The 15,955-nt window shown below is 45.6% G+C and overlaps 1 protein-coding gene across 2 annotated transcripts in view; it reads left to right on the plus strand.

Annotated features, from left to right (window-relative positions):
• The window catches only part of LOC119970337 (dual specificity protein phosphatase CDC14A-like), a 166,183-nt gene extending 153,478 nt beyond the window's left edge, over positions 1–12,705 (plus strand). For both annotated transcript variants that reach the window (XM_038804781.1, XM_038804782.1), the window contains exon 15: positions 10,476–12,705. In XM_038804781.1, the coding sequence (XP_038660709.1) occupies positions 10,476–10,515 (40 nt within the window). In that variant the 3' untranslated portion in view covers positions 10,516–12,705. The remainder of the gene's footprint in view (positions 1–10,475) is intronic.
• Positions 12,706–15,955: the final 3,250 nt, after the last annotated feature.

A 15,955-nucleotide genomic window follows, 5' to 3' on the forward strand; every position in this document is an offset into this window, starting at 1 on the left:
CTTGTTAGGTGAATTGGACATTCTGAATTCTCCCTCCGTGTACCCGAACAGGCGCCGGAGTGTGACAACTAGGGGATTTTCACCGTCACTTCATTGCAGTGTTAATATAAGCCTACTTGTGACACTAATAAAGATTTTATTATTAGTACATTTAATCCTTGTCCCCCCCACGCTCTCCAAGCCATCCATACATATAATGTATATCCGGTAACCTGGGAAATGCCTTCCACTCCTTCCTTGTGAAGTCCCGCATCTGCATGAACCTAAAGTCACTCCACCTTGGCAATGAAACCTCTCCCGTAGCTCATCCACAACCGTAAACTGGCCTTCCAAATATAAATCCCTCACTTTCTCCAGCCCCACTCCCCTCCACTTCCCTTGCATTCTATCTATCTCCCCCGGCTTAAATCTATAGTTCCTGCACAGTGGCGTCAACACCAACATCCCCTCCAATTTAAAGTGTCTCTTCAGTTGGTTCCACACCTTAACTGTCGATAGTATCACCTATCGGAGAAAACTGCAGAGGAACCGTCACCATGGCTCTCGGGCTGTATCCCTTCCAGGACACCACCTCCACCCTAACCCAGTCTGCCCTCTTCTCCCCCCCCCCCCATCTAATCTCCACCAGCATTATAAAATTCCACTTGTGCATCGTAGCACATTCCCTCATCACCTAGATCCTCAAGTATCTAAATCCTTCCCCAGCTACCTTTAAATGGTAGCACCCTAAGTTGATCCGCAGCATTCACCGGAAACCCTTTGCTCTTCCCAACATTCAACTTATACCCGAGAAGGCCCCAAACCTTTCCAGTATTCCCACGATCCTACTCGTAGGACAGCACGGTAGCACAAGTGGATAGCATTGTGGCTTCACAGCGCCAGGGTCCCAGGTTCGATTCCCCGCTGGGACACTCTGAGCGGAATTCTCCGCTGGTGGCCAAAATAGTAGAGGCCGTCGTGAACTCAGCCGAGGTTCACAACGGCCTCGGGGCCTGCTCCCCGCACCTAATTCACTCCCACCCGGGGGGCTAGGAGCGGGCTCCTGTCGTTCCTGGCCGCGACCTCGGCTGCCGGAAATGACGCCCGAACGGCGCTTCGTGGATGTCATTCGCGCATGCGCAGGAACCCGCGGATGACATCAGCGCGCAGACGACGCGAACCCGCGGTGCCGTCTTTCTCTGCCGCCGCCCGGCAAGACGTGATCTTGATCTTGCCGGGCGGCGGAGGGGAAAGAGTGCGTCCGTTTTGGACGCAGGCCCGACGGTCGGTGGGCACCGGTCGTGAACCTGTTCCCTCTGGAGCACAGTCGCGGGAATCGCGGGGACGCCAGGGGTGGCGAAAAAATGTCGGGAGGCCCTCCCACGATTCTCCCACGCCACGTGGGGAGCGGAGAATTCCGCCCTCTGTGTGGAGTCTGCACATTCTCCCCGTGTCTGCCTGGGTTTCCTCCGGGTGCTCCAGTTTCCTCCCACAGTCCAAAGATGTGCAGGTTAGGTGGCTTGGCCATGCTAAATTGCCCTTAGTGTCCAAAAAGGTTAGATGGGGTTATTGGGTTACGGGGATAGGGTGGAAGTGAAGGCTTAAGTGGGTCGGTGCAGACTCGATGGGCCGAATGGCCTCCTTCTGCACTGTATGTTCTATGTTCATACTCTCCAGTGGGTTCGACACAAACAACAACAGGTCTTCCGTGTACAGCGATACCCGGTGTTCTCTACTCCCCTCCCATTCCCCTGCCACTCCACTGACGCCCCCCCCCTAAAGGCCATCGCCAAGTCTTCAATCACTCTCGCAAATACTGATGGCAACAGTGGACACCCCTGTCTCGTACCTCTGTGCAGCCCAAAACTTTGTGAGCTCATTCCATTCGTGACTACACATGCCACCAGGAGTTGTCTATAACAAGCGCATCCACGCGATGAACTTTGAACCAAATCCAAACCTACCTATCCAAAAACTCAGATAAATACCTCCACTCTACCCAATTAAAGGCCTTCTCGGCATCCATGGAGACGGCAACCTCTGGCACGTGCCCCCCCCCCCCCCCCCCCCCCCAGTGGTGTCATGACCACATTCAATAGCCTCCTGATATTGCTGGAGAGCTGCCTACCCTTTACAAAGCACACTTGGTCCTCTGCCACCACCCCTGGAACACACACCCTCCATCCTTCCAGCCACCAACTTAGCCAGCATCTTCAGTCAGTGCTCAATAGCAAAATGGGTATATCATCCATACTCTGGCGGATCCTTCTCTTTTGGAATTGATGTAACTGACGCTTTTGTTAATGTCTCTGGCAGTTCTCCCTTCTCCAATGCTTGGTTAAACATCCCCAACAAGTGCGGTGCTAATTCTGTTGCAAATGCCTTGTAGAACTCCGCCTGAATGCCATCTGGCCCTGGAGCTTTCCCCGACTTCATTCCCCCAATACTATCAACCCCCTCCCTCAGGCCTAGCCGCTCCTCTAATGCTTGCCTCCTCTCTTCCTCCAACCTTGGAAACTCAAGACCATCCAGGAACTATCTCATGTCTTCTCTAGTTTTTACTTTCAACATTTCCCAGGACGCATTGTGCCACCTCAGCTGGTGGGCCAGCCTTTTCCCCATATTGTAACCCCCTCGCCCTCCTTAACTGCACCACTGCCTTTCCCGTCATCAGCCTATCAACTGCCACTGCAGCGCTTCCTCTCTGCCAACATCTCCTTGGTAGGGACCCCTGCAAATCTCTTGTCCACCTCAACTATCTCATCCAACAGCCGTCCATACTCCTCCCTCCCTCTCCTGTCCTTAAGCGCCTTAAACGACACAATCTCTCTTCGGATCCCTGCCTTTAATGCCTCCCAAAATTGAGCCGCTGACACCTCACTGTTCTGGTTAATTTGCACATAGGCTCCAATCGCCAACCTTACCTTTTCGCGAAACTCCCTATCTGTCAAAAGACCCGAATCTAACCTCTATCTCAGCCTCTGCACCTGCCCCTCCCTGAGCTTCCCATCCATCCAATGCGGTGTGTGATCAGATATTACAATTCCTGCATACTCCGCCCCCACCTGGCTCAAAACGAAAGAATAAATTTTCGAGTTTGCCTTATACACGTGCGAGAAGGAGTAATCATCCTCTCTTGCCACCCCCCAGGTTCCTGAACCTCCCATGGGTCAACCATTCCCATTCGCTCCATAAATCCTCCCAACTCCTTTGCCATCTTCAGCCTTCCCATTGACTTGGGGCTTGATCTGTCCACCCTTGGTTCCATCACGTAATTAAAGTCTCCACCTCTGGCATTCCTTCCAACACTCCACTCAAATTATATATCCCAGCCCCTGGTCCCATGTCTCTTTAGCTTCCACAAACCCCATTCTCTTATTCAGCAAAATGGCCACCTCTCCCGTGATTTCAAGTCCAACCCCGAGTGGAATACTTGTCCCACCCATCCCTGCCTAAGCCTATTCTGGCCCTTCAGTCGGAGGTCTGTTTCCTGTAAGAAGAACATCTCTGCCTTCAAACTCCTCATGACCACATTTAAACTCACCTTTGCCACATCACAATCATCCCTCCGGCCAACTTTCTCATCTCTCAACCTCCTCCCTACCTCACCTCAGTTCACTAGCTTTACCTGCTAGCGTGGCAGATCCTGCTCGAAGGTCGTCTCCCCCCCCCCGGGCCACATACCCAGCAGAAGAAAAAGAACAACCAAAGCCGCAATCCATCCTCTCCAAAAAGACACCACAGATGGCCCCGGGGGAGTCGGGGAGTGTAAATACCCCTGTACAAACTTGTAACTCTGCTGTTACTTCATATTGTATTTTTAAATCAACAAACGAGGCCAAAAGCAGCTCCTTCATCTTATACCAACTCTCAGTTCTCCCCCAGTTTATGGTCTCTTATTAAATCATTTGCCTCTTCTGCCGATTCGAGATAGTATTCCTGACCATCAAAAGTGACCCATAGTTTCGCTGGGTATTGAACCCTGAACCAAACTTTCTTTTGGTAAAATATCGTCTTGGCCCTGTTGAAACCTGCAGCCTCTTCGCAACTTCCATCCAGATATCTTGGTAAATGGGAACCCGGTTCCCCTCCCATTCACAGTCTCGTTTCTCCTTGGCCTATCGCAGGATTCTTTCCTTCTCCAAAAATTTGTGCATCCGCACAATCACTGCCCGCAGCAGCTCCCCCGTTCTCAGCCTTTGCCTTATGGACCTGTGGGCCCTATCCACTTCTGGGGCCTTGTCCAGCACCCCCTGCTCCACCAGCCAACATCGTTGTCACATATTTTGTGGCGCTTGTCCCCGCACACCTTCTGGCAGCCCTACGATTCGATGGTTCTGCCGTCTGAACCTGTTTTCATATTCCACCACCTTCACCGTCGATAATTTACAGAGGTCCCCCAGGGCCCCAATCTCCGCTTAGCTGCTCTGTTTGAGACATTCCGACTGGTGACGACCCTTCCACCTCTGCCATTTTCTCAATCATTGCTGCACCACAAGTTCCCTCCAATTACTAGTTGGGTTCTTGACCGATTTTTGCTGGGTCCGGTAGCTAGCCGGCATGCCAATTCTAGGGAGAACCTCACCCTCTTCACATTCTGCATCTCTTTCTGTCAGTTACCCCACTAATGGGTAGCAAGTGCTCAAACCAACGCCTTTTTGATGGAGCCACTCTATGTGCGACCACTCACTCCATGGCCACCACCGGAAGTCAGTTAAATAAATTACTTAATGGTTGACTTTGATGGCATAATTACCAACCGTTTCTTTTGCATTTTCCCTGAAAATGCTTGTGGTAAAAAAAACTTGAGACGGTCAAGGATTCAATGACTTGGTGTCAATTAACACACTCAGAACTTGCTTCTTACTAATGACAAATGGTCATAAGACAAAACACAAAACATTTAAGAAAAAGTGTGCATGGCCTTGAGGAATACGAAATATATATAAGTTGTTAACTGGAATTTCCAGTTCTAAATGGAGCTGTCTATAAAGCCAATTATTTAATCTAATCTAACACTATTCCATGAGCCTCAATTTTGGTAACCAGTCTTTTATGTGATACTTTGTTAAATGCTTTCTTAAAATCCATATAGACAATATCCAATGTATACCTTTCATCAACCTTCTCTGTTACTTCAAATTCAGTTAATTAGTTGAGCACGTTTTACAAATCCATATTGGCTATCCTTAATTAACTCTAACTTCTGCAAATGCCTAATGATTCCCCCCCCCCCCCCCAACCGTTTTTGTTTCTGAAACCATACCCGCCACTGATGTTAAAGTGACTGATCTGTAGTTACTAGCACTGTCCTTGCACTTTTTTAAAAATAAGGGCATCACATTCAACACAATACAATCTTTTAGTGCCTGTGCCATATCTAGGCGAGATTGGAAGACTATGGTAAGCCTTTCCCTATCTCCACTGCTATTTTCTTTGGCATGCAACGCATTCTAATAGTGTTATGATCCTCATGGAGACCAATAACATTTAAAAAGAATCTTGAATGTCCAATTAGCAGCTGAAAAGGATGACAAAATTTCAGGCGGGTTTCCCTCGTAAAATGACAAGTGTGGGGGGTGATTTCCGCCATCTGAATAGGCATGATCCAGATTATAATTCAACCACACTTAGTCATTTTCTTTGGAGCATGGGGAGATTCTCACTGAAATACCCCACACTTAGAATTTTTTCTGGAGTGGGACACTAAAGACGCCCGCAAAACTGACTCCTCAGAGATCCAGTCAGCCTTTTTAAAGGATGCCCAGATCTCAAAGTTAGGTTGAGGGTCCCCCATGGACATCGTGACCCCCCCTTCCCCACCCCCGCAGACACGATCAACACCCCCAACCCTCCACCACAGATGACTGAGGATTGGTTTTGTTGCTTGAAATTCCTTTCTCATGGCAATTAAATTTTGCATGTTTCCATGTGCTTGGTTAAAAGATGGTGTAATTGATTCAGTCTGGGAAACATTGTCAAGAACAAGGGGCGGGATTCTCCCCTACCCGGTGGGGCGGGGAGGTCCCGGCTGGACGGAGTGACGTGAACCACTCCGGCATCGGCCCGCTCCAAAGGTGCAGAATCCTCCGCACCTTCAGGGGTTAGGCTGGCACCGGAGTGGTTTGCGCCCCGCCGGCTGGCGTGGAAGGCCTTTGGCGCCACGCCAGCCGGGGCCGGCGCGAGTCCGTGCATGCGCGGGAGCTTCAGTGGCGGGTGACGTCATCCCCGCGCATGCGTAGGGGGTTCACCTACACGTCGGCCATCGTGGAGGCTGACATGGCCGACGCGTAGGTAAAGAGTACCCCCATGGCACAGGCCCGCCCGCGGATCGGTGGGCCCCGATCGCGGGCCAGGCCACCGTGGGGGCACCCCCCGGGGCCAGATCGCCCTGTGCACCCCCCCCCCCCCCCCCCCCCCCCCCCCCCCCAAGGACCCTTGAGCCCGCCCGCGCCACCAGGTCCCGCCGTTAAGGGACCTAGTCTAATCTACGCCATTTTTTTTCAATGTCTCTCTCTGTTCTTTTCACTACTCTAAGCATATATATTTTTACTGCAGTTTCCCCTCATTGCAATTGGTGATCTGTTCACTATAAACCCATTTATCTTTCCAGACTGTCTCCAGCTTTTGTATGGGTTGGCAGAAAAGGGTTTGCTGCTCTGCAGATAATTAGAAATTATCCACTAAAAATGCAGCTTTCCTTACTTTAGAAACCACATTCCTCTAGGTGGAACCTGATTTCTAAAGGAATACTGGTTATAAATTCTTCCAGTAACAACATCTTTCTTGAGGTTTTTAAAACCTTGATCAAGTTTCATTGCCCTATATCATTGATCAAGTTTTTTTTAAATTTGTTCATGGGACGTGGGCAGCGCAGGCTGTGCAACATTTATTGCTCTTCTCTAATTGCCCTTGAAGATGCAGTTAAGAGTCAACCATGTTGCTGTAGATCTGGAGTCACATGTCGGCCAGACCAGGTACAGATGGCAAATTTCATTCCCTAAAAGACAAAGAACAAAGAAAAGTACAGCACAGGAACAGGCCCTTCGGTCCTCCAAGCCTGTGCTGACCATGCTGCCCGTCTAAACTAAAATCTACTACACTTCCTGGGTCCGTATCCCTTCAATCCCATCCTATTCATGTATTTGTCAAGATGCCCCTTAAATGTCACTATCGTCCCTGCTTCCACCACCACCTCCAGTTGGTGCTGTTTTTCACGTCGGCATGGGGACATAGCCCCATTATTTGAGAGTCCCGACCCTTTGTTCGACCCCTCCATGCTCAATCCCCTTCCATCCCCATTACGCCCTAAGCGCCATTGCCATCGGCTCACCAGAGCAAAAAGCAGAGGGGAGAAAGGACAGCCCTGCCTTCTCCCCGATGTCGCCCAAAGTACTCCGAACTAATCGTATTCATCCGGACACTAGCCTTATACAACAGCTGAACACAATCCACAAACCCCTGCCCGAACCGACCCAACAACTCCAACAGATATGCCCACTAACCCGATCAGATGCATTCTCCGCATCCATTGCCACCACAACTTTCACTTCCTGCCCCTCCGAGGGCATCACAATAATGTTGAGCAGCCTGCGTACATTTGCAGTCAGCTGTCGTCCTTCACGAATCCTGTCTTGTCCTTTTCTAACACACCCGGCACACAACCCTCGCTCCACGACGCCAACATCTTTGCCAACACCTTTGCATCCACATTTAACAGCGAAATTGGACGGTATGACCATTCAAAACTATACATTCGTGAACCATGTAGGTTTTTACGATAATCAGCAATGGTTTTATGGTCATCATTAGATTTTTAATTCCTGATATTTATTGAATTCAAATTCCACCATCTGCAGTGGTGGGATTTGAACCTGGGTCCCCAGGTGGCCCAGTGACAATATCAATACGCCACCGCCTCCCCATGTTTCATTGCCCTATATCATTGATCGAGTTTCATCGCCATATATAATTGATCAAACACTATTTCTTTTTCTCATAGCAAATTCCACAAATGGCCAATTCTGCCTCTTATTCAGATTTCTAAACTTTTGCCTGTTGGCTTCTGGGACTAAGTACTACAATCTTAACCATATCATAAGCTGTAGACTGTTAATTTCAAAATGCAGAATAAACCTACCAAAATTCTTTGTATTAGAATTGTCTAAATTTCCTGCAGCTACTGTAACTTTGTAGTAATTTTCTCAAATAAGACAAAATACACTTTCAATTCCTTTCTCACTGAATTTAGACGCTAGGCGAGTATTCCTTACCAAATCAAAACCATTGTCAAGCCCACCTTCTACTCCCTTCTCACATAATCAAAATCTCACGATCCAGTTTAAATTTCCTGGTTTTCCTCTCTTTGAAATTCAGGTTCACGTTTTTGCATTTCCCCTTTCCTCTTTTTTTTTTCTGAGTTCACATTTTTTAATTTCCCATTTCAAGCTGCTTCAGTGGCTGCCAAATCCAAGTAACTCAATCCGCAGTTATCTGGATTTTTTTTTTCTTCCTCCGGGTTTAAGCGTTGAGCCAATTTCTCAACTATCTCTGCGTTTTTAGTACCTACTTTTTAAATCTATTTCTTTTTTAGTACCTGCTTTTAAATCTATTTCTAACTTTTCTGCCACTGCTTTTGAATTAAAGTTTGATCACTGTTGCAAGGCACTCCCAAGACAAGTCCTCTCTTTTGAGGAGAGCTTCAGCAAAAGACACAAAAATGTTAAGTTTTCAATAAATACAGCAAAAGGCAGTAAATCCTGGCCAAATCCAGCATACTCCCCTCTGCATGTGAATTCAAAATCCTGCAAACCCCCCCCCCCATTTGATATTCCCAGAGACCAATATGATTTAAAATGAAATGCAAACTTCCAGTTAAAAACTGAAAGGGATGACTGTTGTAACCCCAATGGCGGTCCCAGGATCAGGACAATACAATTTCCCATGAACTTCCCCTTTACGGGGGCAGGGCTTCTCCTCTACAAGGGGAACCCTAGATGTATAAAAAGCCCGGCCTATGTGCAGGTCGAGGAAGGAGAGGAGGAGCATTAGAATTGTATTGAAATAAAGTGTTTGTAATTTTCACTATCGTCTGTGTGTTCTACGTATCGCGGATTCAGCAGTAACACAGGATTTCATGTTTTCCAAGATTTTTAATGTAACATGACTAAAAACACAATTTTATAGGCAATTTGTAAAGTACAGAAGAGAACATTCCCCTTTTTTGATTCTTATCACACATCACAATCTCCACAGAATTACAGTCCTTATAGCAAGTCCACAGTTGTCCCAGCTTCCAATGAGTTAAAGTTTTCCCATTTAAAGCGACCATCTCCAGGCTCTCCCTCGTTATTTAGAGAATGACCTAAATCCATTACCAGCAGCGATTGATCTTCTCCTCTCACCACACTAGGAGGAATCTCCCAGTTTACTTAGATGGATTCCGAATGAATCTCCTCAATGAGGGTGCCCTCCCCCACCTTCCACATCTGGCTTTGGTAGTTCACTAAGAACCTGATGCCTCTTTGTTGAGCACAACTGCTGTACTTTTCCTGCATCTTTTCCTTCTGCTTCAGAAGCTTGGAGCTGGCAAGTCTATTTCCCTTTGTTCCCAGGTGTGATAACTTTGCACCCCAATCAGCCAGTGCAGAAACTAAACCAGGCTTATTGTCAGAATTTTAACCCAAGTTTAATGCATAATACACAAAACATAATCTTATAAACCTCATAAATTTAACAGTAATCAACCTTTCCTCTATATCCTTCCTATCAATTTTCACCGTATCCATTACCTCTATCTCCACTCCTTCTGATGTTTTGTCAATAAATATAAAGTACTCAATCAGTATTGTAGCGTTACCCTTTGCCTTTAAGCATATAAGTTCCTTAGTCCTGAATAGGCCTCACCCCACCTACAGTGCAGAAGGAGGCCATTCAGCCCAGTGAATCTGCACCACACTCTGAAAGAGCACCTTACCTAGGCCCACTTACCTGCCGCATCTTCGTAACCCCACCTAACCTGTACATCCCTGGACACCAAGGGGAAATTTAGCATGGCCAATCCATCTAACCTGCACATCTTTGGACTATGGGAGGAAAGTCTAATGCCTTTTAAAAGGCATCATAGTTGAGTCTGATCCTCTCTTCACCTGACATCTGTATGTTGGTTGATCTATCTGTCCTTTCCTCCTCTTCCTCTTGGCCTCAATAAAAAGTTGTGGTGAACTCATCACAAACTACGGTTGAACTTGAAACTGTTTGATATGCTGCAGTATTGCACTATGCAGTGCACAATATGATCAAGTACTCTGGTATCTCAAAGAAATGCTGTTAACTGTCTTAGATTTGATTTCTACCATGTACAGTCTCCCAACAGATACAGTACTGCCATTGGTCAATTTCTTGAATTAGTTGATTGTGTACAGAGCTTATGAAGTGTGATATAATTTTTGTTTTCCATGATTACTAATTTTTCTTTATATCTACTGTTTTTAAAGTCATTCTACTATTAGCACTAAAGTACCATTGCTCCGTTAACATTCGCATTTTGAAGTGACACCTTGGAACGGTTGTGGAGGAAACTGGAGAATTAGATTTTTCTCAACTAGGAATTTATTCAAGAGCAGCATTCCTTTGTGTCACCAGGATTCCTCAAAATGACTGCCCTGAACCTGAACTCAGCTGCCATTCAACCATGAGAATTTATTGTGCACAACATAACAAGCAATGGTGATAATGGACCTTTTATAAGCATTTGCAACTAATGTACTAAAGGAACCGTAAAGAATATTAACGAACATTTTTGAATGCAAATGTGTTTTCTGTCCTGTAGCACAATGTGATGTTGTACCTGAGCTGTCAGGCAGAAGTCAGGCCTTTAACACCATCTTGTAGCCAAAGTAGAGTAGTACAATGAAGTACTTGTATGATATGAAGTGAAAAACTACATATTTTCATATTAATTGATTTCCAGATAATGGTAAACTCTAAGGATCTGGATATTGAAGGAAATTTGGAATTTGATTCCATTTTTAAAAAAAAATGTAAACTATGAAAGTTGCTATTTTGATCCTCTTCTCCCCCCCCCCCCCCCTTAATTATGGACACATTCCAAATGACCAGATCATGCCTCCTACAATTCTAAACGTGGACATGCATTTTCCCATGGAGGTTCATTTTAGTTGTAACCGTGTTCATGGTTACGTAATAGATACAGAGATATGGAAAGATCTGATTTTACATTTATTTTTTGAATCTGTTAGCAATAAAACAAAATGCCCCAGTCAAGAAACCGGTGTCCTCCCACACAGCCCACCATCCAAAGCTGAAAAGATCCTAAAGCCTTTATCTGTATTTTTAAATTAATAGTTTGAAATTATTTGACTTTACATATCACGCAAAGTAAAATTTAATGGTGAACTTATTACTGCGCTTACATCTCGAGTGAAATAAACTAATAAATTACTTAATACGCAAGATAAAGGATCAACATTACATTAAATGTTCAAAGGAATTTAGTTATTTTTAAATATTGTTTTTAAGTTCAAAACCTACAAAAGCCAAGTGACCTTGTAATCAGCTACCATTAGACAATTGTTCTATTGTTCCAAATCTACCACATGACGGATAGGAGTGTTGTTGTTTATGGGAGACAAATGATATAAAGTTGACCCAAATTGGGGTATAAGGATAATATTTTTATATGCATGAACGAATTGTATTTTCAGTCTTTTTTGCAGTGAGTCTTCTGGAATGGATTTTAGCTATACAATTATATGTGCTGTGGATTGGACGTGTGAGTTTGTCTGGTACAGTACTGTAATAGCATCAGAAAATAAACATTATCTTTTTATGTTGTACTTAAAAACAGCTATAAAACAATACTGTACTGCACAAAATGTTAGGAGTCAGATTTTTATCTTCAAGCTAAAATGAAATTTAATTCCAGTTTAAGTATAATGTGCATCTGCTTGTGTCCCAAGTCTTGACTGGAATCTCCCAGTATAACTGGTGTCTGTCTTCTGTTTTCTAATTTTACAAATTATTTAGGTTGAGGGTATTTTTAAACTATGGCATTGTATCTTTTCTCTGGTTTAATATGTTAACATTTGATCTGTCTAAATGCAAATCTATATATATATATATCTATACATATATAGATATATACTTATTTTGTACAGAAATGTATGTATGCAGTATATAAAACTTTTATGACAGGAAATAAACATATGGCATTTTAAGCATTTGCATTCATTTTGTCATGGATCTGCTTAGTAACAGCTGTAAAAAAAAGAATTTAACAAGGCATGATAGGATGCGATCTGCTCAGCAACAGGTAGAAATCTGCCCAATGACAACAGTTGCCAGCATTCAGCATGATGAGATGTGACTTTCCCAGTAATCAGATTAGTAGGCATTTAGACAGAATTGGGTGTTAATTGCCCTATTAGAAACGGTTTCCTCGACCAGTTGGAAATCAGTGGAAGCACAGACATGCTAATTTCTAGAGTCAAAAACTTTGAGACAGACAGCCAAATACAGAGAATGAAAGGGGGAAATAGTATAATTGCAACCATCCTCTGAAGCAATGTGTTCAGTTTACATCTAACAAGGGGTTCTACATAAACTGTTTAGTAATTCATAAGACTTAATTGTCTTAAGAGTATTGTAGTCCTGTTTGTGTGTATTTGTCTTTTCTTTAATAAATAATTTTTTAAATAATTGTTACATGATGACTGGGCTGGTTATTCTCACTGAGGTTTCATGTGATTTCTCACACCAATCCAAAAACAAAATTATACATCCCATGAACTGGTGTTTCAGAAAATTGGGGCTCGTCCAGGATCTAAAGAGCTTAATCCCTTGGGGGTAGGGAATTTTTGACTTTTTAGTCAGAATGGGCATGAAGAACAAGTGGAACCAAGTGAGAATGTGTTACTTGATGTAAGGGATCTAGCTCAATCTTGGCTGGAAGTAGACAATATAACCGTTGCAAGTTAAGTGTGCCTAAAGCCAAATTGATGGAATTGGCAGATAAATTGGAAGTAGTCTTATCTGCAAGGGTAAGATGATCATTGAAAGCATAGCAACTTGTTTAAAAATGAGGGGTTAGCCATACCCAATATTTTGAGGTGAGGAAATTGAGCTAGGCTTCAATTTACAAAGAGGCATAGAAATTAAGTCAGCGATACAGGAAAAAGAAAAGGGAGAGAGCTTTCCAACAGGAGAGAGGGAGTTTAAAAAAGGGAAATGGAGCAAGTCACAAGAGAAGAGACCAAGAGAGTGAAATCTTCAACTTCACACATGGGCAGTAAAAACTAAAGGTTGGAGAAAGGTTCTTCTAAATGGAAATTTTGTAGGTAGGACTAGTGAAGTCTCTGTCTCTTAGTCCCCAGACCTTCTCTCTGACAATGAGACAGTGAAGAATCATAGTCAAGGAATCCCTACAGTGCAGAAGGAGACCATTTGGTCCAACACGTCTGCATATCTTTGGATTGTAGGAGGAAAGCGGAGCATCTGGAGGAAGCACAAGCAAACACTGGGGAAATGTGCAAACACTGCAGTCACCCAATGTTGGAATCAAACTCAGCTCCCTGATGCTGTGAGGCAGCAGTGCTTGCCACTGTGCCTATATGGGTGCATAGTAGCTGGTACTGGACTTGGACAAACATTTTTTAAAAATTTAGAATACCCAATTCATTTTTTCCCAATTAAGGGACAATTTAGTGTGGCCAATCCACCTAGCCTACGCATCTTTTTTGGGTTGTGGGGGCAAAACCCACGCAAACACGGGGAGAATGTGCAAACTCCACAGTGACCCAGAGCTAGGATCAAACCTGGGACCTTGGCGCAGTGAGGCATCAAGGCTAACCCACTGCGCTACCGTGCTGCCCCTTACAGACATAAGTTTTGAGCTGTAAGAAAACGAGTCTGGACAGACTTGCATTGAATTTGAAAGGGTTAACCAGTCATTTGATATGTGAGTGCCGACTTAAAAAAATAGAACCTTATGTTGCCCTTGGATATAAAGATTCATTGCCTACACTGGAACTTCTGTTGAGGAACAGAAAGTTATGACTTCCAGGCAGGGTGGCACAGTGGTTAGCACTGCTGCCTCAAATCACCGGCGACCTGGGTTCGGCCCGTGTCTTTGTGGGTCTCACCCCCCACGACCCAAAGATGTGCAGACAGCTGGATTGGCCATGCTAAATTGTCCCTCAATTGGAAAAAATGTTTTTTTTTAAACTGCCAGAGCTTGGGGTAACTATGAGCTGGTTCATAGACCAAAGCCTTTCTTTAGCCCCATTAAAGGTTTAGAGAAAGCTAGAGACTGGGAAGGTGCGAGAGGACAGGCCAGCTAGACGGGGGAGTAATCAAAGAGGTTTCACCTCAAAATAAAACAAGCCTGTTTGAGAGGTGAGAGATATGAAAAAGGTTGGGGCTCCAATTTTGAGGATGTCTGGTTTTACGAGGAAAGATTTGGTGTTGCACCCGCACTGGTGCTCTGATCGTTGAGGGGCTAGCAGCCGCCCCCACGTAAAACACCCAGCCTCCACGAAATAAACGGCCGGAGAATTGTCGGGTCTGTGGCCGCACATGTGCACAGCGATGACCTGCAGCGGTCGCGCTGTACAACATGACGGCAGCTGTGGGTGGGCCCAGCCTGCCAGATGGTGTCCCCTTGGATAACCCCTCACCACCCCACACCAGTTCTGCCCAGTCCTCACCGCAGGCCCTCAGCAGAAGCATAGCCCTCACCGCAGGCCCTCAGCAGAAGCATAGCTCCTCTTTCCCTCTCTCTTCCCCCCCCCCCCCCCCCCCCCCCCCCGGACTGTGGAAGCGCTGGACAGTCCACAGCCGCCATGCCGGGTTCCCGGAAACTTGAGTACACATCCCCTGAGCCATCGGGAACGCGGCCCATCAGGGGAGAGCCTTCAGTGGTTAGCACTGCTGTCTCACATCATCAGGGACCAGGTTCAATTCAGCCATGGGGGACTGTGTGTGTGTGTGTGTGTGTGTGTGTGTATGGGTTTCCCCTCAACAGTCCAAAGGTGTGCAGGTTAGGTGGACTGGCCATACTAAATTGCCCTTTAGTGTCCAGGGAGGTGAAGGTTAAGTTCAAGGGTTATTGTGAACTGGATTTAGGTGGAGCGCTCTTTTTAGATGGGTTGGTGTAGACTGAATGGTTGGGTTGGGCTGAATGGCCTCCTTCTGCACTGTAGGGATTTTATGCCACTGGAGAACAAGAGAAGCCAGTTGGATTGATACACTGAGAAAGGGCAGCCACTAGGGATGGAAATGTATGTGCAGGAGAATATATTAATGAGAAAATGGTAACCACCACGTAAGTGCAGAGGACAAATGGGCAGTAGTAACTTCTGACTATAGAAAGAGAATCTAAGAATAACTCGCGAGATTCCATAAGAAACCCCAAGCGAAACCCCAAAGACAGTTTTATTTGCCCAAATACACAAGGATGTAGTCATTTTTTGTTGAACCTGACACCTGTCAGATAATAGGAAAACCACAAGTGGTAATCAAGCCAGCATCACTGATCCTTAGCCCAGCATTTGGGGCTTCGAGGGCTGGGGGGGGGGGACTGTGGGATCACGGCTGGCGGGTTACGTTTTATGCACGGCCAGTGCCATGTTTTACGGCGCGAACGGTGGAGGTCGTCCGCCGCACGCAGCCCGGGACTGGGCCATTTTTGACACGATCCGTGGGAGTTTCACTCGGCACCGGGGCTAGCCCCTCACTGGTACCGGAATTGGAGAGGGGGCTTGTGCCAATTTTCCTGTCATGAAAATTGCTTCGCTGGCGTCAACACTTAAGTCTCAGAAATGGAGAATCCAACCCCATTACTGCTAGGAGAGGAGTTAACCAAATTCTTTACCAGATTATGGCTTATCAAAGGAGATGGTCTGATTGAATGTCAGGATTAAAGAGGTCATGAATACCTTGGAGATCAGACAGTACG

This window comes from Scyliorhinus canicula, chromosome 8, assembly GCF_902713615.1.
Source record: "Scyliorhinus canicula chromosome 8, sScyCan1.1, whole genome shotgun sequence".
Taxonomy (NCBI): Eukaryota; Metazoa; Chordata; class Chondrichthyes; order Carcharhiniformes; family Scyliorhinidae; genus Scyliorhinus; species Scyliorhinus canicula.